General features: G+C 46.1%; 1 protein-coding gene across 1 annotated transcript in view; it reads left to right on the top strand.

Annotated features, from left to right (window-relative positions):
• LOC121866581 overlaps positions 1-5566 on the top strand; it is an 11779-nt gene extending 6213 nt beyond the window's left edge. Inside the window, exons 4-9 of the mRNA XM_042366352.1 lie at positions 213-352; positions 780-917; positions 1025-1779; positions 2522-2911; positions 3283-3415; positions 5319-5566. Coding sequence (XP_042222286.1) covers positions 213-352; positions 780-917; positions 1025-1779; positions 2522-2911; positions 3283-3415; positions 5319-5399 — 1637 coding nt within the window. The 3' untranslated portion in view covers positions 5400-5566. The remainder of the gene's footprint in view (positions 1-212; positions 353-779; positions 918-1024; positions 1780-2521; positions 2912-3282; positions 3416-5318) is intronic.
• Positions 5567-5929: the final 363 nt, after the last annotated feature.

Raw genomic sequence — 5929 nt, 5'->3', positions numbered from 1 at the left:
AACCAAACCTAACGCTAATGCTAACTAAACCAAACCAAACTTAGCCAAACGCTAACCTAACCTCCCCCAAGCTAGCGTTAGACCATTTACTCCTCAGGTGAAATAAGTTGGGGGAGGGGGAGGGGGAGGGGGAGGGGGATCTTAATCTTCATTTTACCTAACCTAACCTAACCTTATAGCTTGTCCCTTACCTCTCTAGTATATCCTGACAGCGGGTCGTGAGCTATATGAGTCAGCCTACGGGACGCCTGTATGCCAGTGTCCAGACGGTACCTACGAGGGGGGTGTTGACGCTGAGGGTGAGGTGTGTGACGCCATCCTAACCCAGTCCCTCACCTGTGGCCCGGGACAGGTGAGTCATTGAGGAGGGAGGGAGGGAGGGATTAGGGGAGGGAAGGAGGGAGTGAGGGGTGGCTAGAAAAGGAAGTGAAGGAGATCAGGAAGGATTGAGGGAGGGAGGGGGGTTGGGATTGAGGGAGGGAAAGAGGAGGAGTGAGGGTGGATAAAAGAGGAAATGCAGGGAGAGAGGGAAGAAGGGAGAGAAGGTAAGAAAAATGAATAGAAGAGAAAGAGGAAAGAACGAGAGTTAGGGAGGAGAGGAATGAGAAAACAACAAAAGGAAAAATGAAGGAAGACAGAAAGAAAAATGAAAAGAAATACAGAAGAACAGAGACGGGAAAAGGAAGAGAATAAACAATGAAATAAAAAAGGTCAGAAGGAATGGCACAAATTAGTAACGGCAGATGTAACTTATGAGTAACGGGTCGTCCCTCCTACAGGTGCTGTGGTTCAGGGACTTCGGGGCCCCTCGTGAGTGTCTGGCGGACCCTTGTGGCGACCTCAACCTAAACCGCCGTCCAAGTGACCTTCTCTACGTCCCTTCCCAGCTCGACGGACGCTGCTACCAGATCGGACAGGTGAGTTGGGTGAGCTAGGTGATCTTAAGTGACGGTTGGTAGCCCTGTGTATCATAAATTGACGGTCCTGTTTATCGTATGTTAACAGTTGGTAATCCTGTCTACAGAGGAGCGAGGTGTGTGGGCCAGATATGTTGTACACCCTGGCGCTGGATACACTGACGGGTGTTTGTACCACCCTCGAGGACGCCGGCTATCTCGTCCTCGACAACGAGACTTTGACAATCTTCGAGGACTTCTACGGACCGTTCATCCCCAAGACCGTGAACGGGACCACCACACCGTCACGGCTCATGGGTTCTGAAGAGAGAGATTTCCCCGGTTTGCTACGAGGACACGGCCAACGAGACCAAGACCCGCGAGTTCAGGGCAAGACTACGCGAGGACAAGGCAGGTTAGACATGGCGACGGGGGGCATCTCCATACTGCAGGGATCTCACCTCAACACCTCTATAGTACCCGGGGCAGTGAATCCGCACCAGCTGCTCCAGAGCCCACCCCTCCCAGGCACCGTCGTGAAGGAGGTGATGACGAGGACGAAGAACCCAGCCACCGTGAGGAAACAACACGAGCGAGACAGAGAGACCCACGGCACAAGAGATCATCTGGGAGAAGGGAGGACTCCACAGACACCTCTTCATAGGTACTCAGGTTTAGCAGCTCCTCATAAGTATTTAGAACCTGGTGAGGGTGCCAGTGTTCTTGGAGAAATACTCACGGGGCGTCTGGTAGCAGAAGCGACTATTAGAGGACATGACAAATACGACTTCGACACACAAGACACTGGACGTGAGCTGAAGGCGGCCCTGACCAAGGCGCGGAAAGCTGAGGAAGGTAGCGGCCTGTCTACCTTTTACGATGGGTAAGTGACTGCACAAACTGGCTTCCTATTGTATTCTCAAAGATAAACAGACTGGTCCTGTGCGTGTGTGTGACTGGTGGTGGTGGACTGTTGTCAAAATGTTCTATTAATCCCAGTTTGATAGTCACAGTCACTGGGAGTAACTGTTCACAAGTGATAAAGTGTAAGTATTAATGATCCATAATTACCATAAATGTATATTGATTCTCATTGACAATAGGTCTTGGAGAGGTGGCTAACCAGTATCTCTGACTTCCTTTACCCAAAACACATATAAGTTTGGTCATATATTGAGACTACCTGAGACTTGCTTATCTACTTGTTTTATGAAGCCTCATTTTTTACGTTTTCTAGGTGAACAAACTTACTAAAATCTATACAAAACAAGTTGTAGGAAACTCAGTGCAAGTTACAACATCCTCCTCACACTACCTGAAAAACAACAGCAATAGTTATACCTGATCTATTCCCCTCAACCTACATACCACAAACATTAGCCAAATCAGAATCCCTTTCCGTCTTGACATTCGACCATATTTCTCAACTCTCTGAAAAACCAAACTTACAAATGACGATGAAAAACAAGATGGTGTATATCCTTGTTATATCTCTCAACCTTTCAGATACAGTATACTTAACGCCAGGTTGACTTGTTAACTGTTAAGAGGTTAGATAGAACCTTGAAGATAACTGTGTCTTGCCTTGACTTTTACTTACTAAATATGGAGTTTTGTGTTTACAGTGTGGAGATCCTGTTGTCACCCTTGTTGACTGAGGGACCACGACACCATCACCATCACCATCACCATCACCACCATCATCATCATCATCCTCGACCCAAGTCCATCACTGCCTTGAATCGGGGACCTACGCAAGTTCAGGGGTCTCCTCGTTTACTTCATCGAGCTGTGAGGACAATTCAGGAGCCTGTGCACTCACTTCACCAGGGTGTGAGGACAGTTCAGCGCCCCCTTCACTCACTTCATCAGTCCGCGAGAACAGGAAGAGCTCGCCGCCGTGTGAGGAGAGGGATGGCGCTGCCTCACTTCGTCCCTGGTAATATCTTCGACACTCGTCTCGTCACCTGTCGTTCAGGGGCGAGGCGGGACGTGAACGCTAAGTGCCGCAACACGTGAGTCTACCCAAGGCCTTCAGTCTCCCCTCACCCGTCGCTTCCTTCATCCATATTCCCCCTCACTCGTCTCTAACCCCACCTTTAATTTCCTTCACCCGTCATTACTCTCATCCGTCGCTATCTTCGCCCGTCCCTCACCCATCACTTCTCTCACCCTGTCACTTCCTTAGCCAGACAGTGACTCAGTATGTCACTTAATGTATCAAGGTTTAGTTAAGTTATTTTAGGTTAGGCTTAATCAGTCTCTCTCTCTCTTCTCACTATTTATGTCTAACCCTTCCTTCTCACTCTCTCCTTCACTGTCCTTCTCTTATTGCCCCTACTCTCCCTTATCTCTCTCTCTCACCGCTATACCTTTCCGTGCTCAGGATCCTGCCCTCTCGGTCACCAGAAGGGAGGAGTGCCACGGTGGGCGTCAACACTGCCAGGGGCGGGGCGCACGATGCAGGTCTAGACGCGAGGGTGGCGGCATCAGTGTTGCCTCGACCTAACTGCCCTCTGGTGAGTCATACTATTACTACGGTACGGTACTACTCCCACTACTACAATAACTACTGTAATACTATTCCTTCTACTACAACTACAACAACAACAACTACTGCTATTACTACTACTTCAACAACTACAACAATAACAACTACTACTATTACTAACATTGCTACTAGTACAGCAAACTACTACTACTAACACAACAACAACCTACTACTACTAAAAGTAACAATAATAAAAATAAGTCACTCACAACCAATCCAAACTCTAATACTATCAAAGTGTCTTTTGATTGGTTCTTCTGATCACTGTCTTGAAGTCTATCCTCGGCTCTTAAGTGCCTCTAATCAACTGGCACTCTGGCACCATGGCACACCTGATTGACTGACTGGCTGGCTGAATGACTGGCTAATTAACTGAGTGATTGACTGGATGACTGACTTAATTAACTGAGTGACTGATCAGCTGGCTGACTGAATGACTAGCTAACTAACTAAATGACTGGCTCATTGACTGAGTGAATGACTGGATGGCTGACTAGTGAATTGAATGACTGAATTAATTAACTGACTAAATGGTTGGCTTATTGACTGACTAATTGATTGATTGAATAAGTGAGTGAATGAATAAGTGAATAAGTGATTGAACGAGTGAGTGGGCGAGCGAGCGAGCGAGTGAGTGAGTGAGTGAGTGAGTGAGTGAGTGACTGAGTGAGCGAGTGAGTGAGTGAGTGACTGAGTGAGCGAGTGAGTGAGTGAGTGAATGAATAAGTGAGTGAGTGAGTGACTGAGTGAGTGAGTGAGTGAGTGAGTGACTGAGTGAGCGAGTGAGTGAGTGAGTGAATGAATAAGTGAGTGAGTGAGTGAGTGAGTGAGTGAGTGAGTGAGTGAGTGACTGAGTGAGCGAGTGAGTGAGTGAGTGAATGAATAAGTGAGTGACTGAGTGAGTGAGTGAATGAATAAGTGAATAAGTGATTGAACGAGTGGGTGGGCGAGCGAGTGAATGATTGAGTGATTGAATGAGTGAGTGAGTGAGTGAGTGAGTGAGTGAGTGAGTGACTGAGTGAGTTTGATCAGGTAACTTTCCACTTGGGGCTGACAACAATTCATAAGTTATTCTCCTTGTTGTAGAGGTGCCTGGTGCCTCAATCAGTTCTTATAAAGGCATCATGTGTCCCAGCCCTAACCTCCCTCCCTCCCCCCGTCAAAAGGGCAACGGAACACGACCATACCTCCTACAGACACTCAAAACGTCACCCTTCAAGATAAGAAAAATGACACCACGTATTTAACCCTTTCTGACCATGCTAACCACCTCAACCAACCATACTTACCACGCCACACACGTCAACTATGCCACACACGTCCTCACACACCGGTCCTTTAATCTCACAACAGTCACCACAGCACAGGATAAAGAGAGTCTAAATTCATCTCAATTAACATTCTTTACCTCAGTATCTACCTGTAGCAATCTCATCCACACCTGTATGATCATTGTTTTCTTCTACTACCTCTTCCTCCTCCTCCTCCTACCTCTTCCTTCTTCCTCCTCCTCCTCCTCCTACCTCTTCCTTCTCCCTCCTACCTCCTCCTCCTCCTCCTCCTACCCCTTCCTCCTCCTACCTCGTCCCCCTCACAGCAGTAATGCCCCCACCACTCACTCCTTGGCTGGTGACGCTGACTAGTGCTTAAGTTTACCCGACAGCTGAGTCATCCTGCTTGAACACTGACCACGAATCCTTACTACAACTGCTTACTACTACTACTACTACTACTACTACTACTACTACTACTAATAGTAATAATAATATAATAATAATAATAATAATAATAATAATAAATAAAAGTAGGTCACCACTAACACTTAACAATAAAGTTATATAAATTTTTGACCTCCTGTTGACCTCTTACAGGGTCAAGCATTCAGCCTCCTCCGGCAGTGTCGGGAGAGGTCAATTGCCATCAACTCTATCATCAGCATCAACCTGGGCTAACCTACATTATGGCACTGTTAGATGGCACTCTCCTGATTTAACATAGTCCGTTGGCACTGTCTCTCGGTTACGTCATAAGCAGAGTGACGTCACAATGCCGTCACCATAAGAGGCGTTCTGGGTAAATTTTGGCCAAACAGAAATTTATTTATTTACTTTTATTTATTTTTGATATGTATTATTTTATATTATCTTAAAAAATAAAGTTATTTTGAATAATTAGTGTGTGTCAATGTCCGTTGGATACTTGACACGAACGATAACATAACCCCATTTTCTTTGTTATCTGTGAGGTCATCAGTTGTTATGGTCCCTCCAGAAGGGTCAAATGAGGTCCCTGGCTGTTCTTACTTACCTATAACACCTGACCTCATCATAATCTAACCAATCCATCTTAATTATACGTCCCTGGTAATTGACGATTGAAAAGATCAGTGTTTTTAAAAGTTTTAATTTAATCTCATAAAGTATTTCTAAAAGTTTATTTGATTTAAGTGTTGGAAGACTAATAGATTGGAGAGAAAGTGTTG

Source organism: Homarus americanus, unplaced genomic scaffold, assembly GCF_018991925.1.
Source record: "Homarus americanus isolate GMGI-L3 unplaced genomic scaffold, GMGI_Hamer_2.0 scaffold16430, whole genome shotgun sequence".
NCBI classification, from domain to species: domain Eukaryota; kingdom Metazoa; phylum Arthropoda; class Malacostraca; order Decapoda; family Nephropidae; genus Homarus; species Homarus americanus.
Note: the sequence above shows the minus strand (reverse complement) of the source record. Positions and strands in the feature narration are given on the sequence as shown.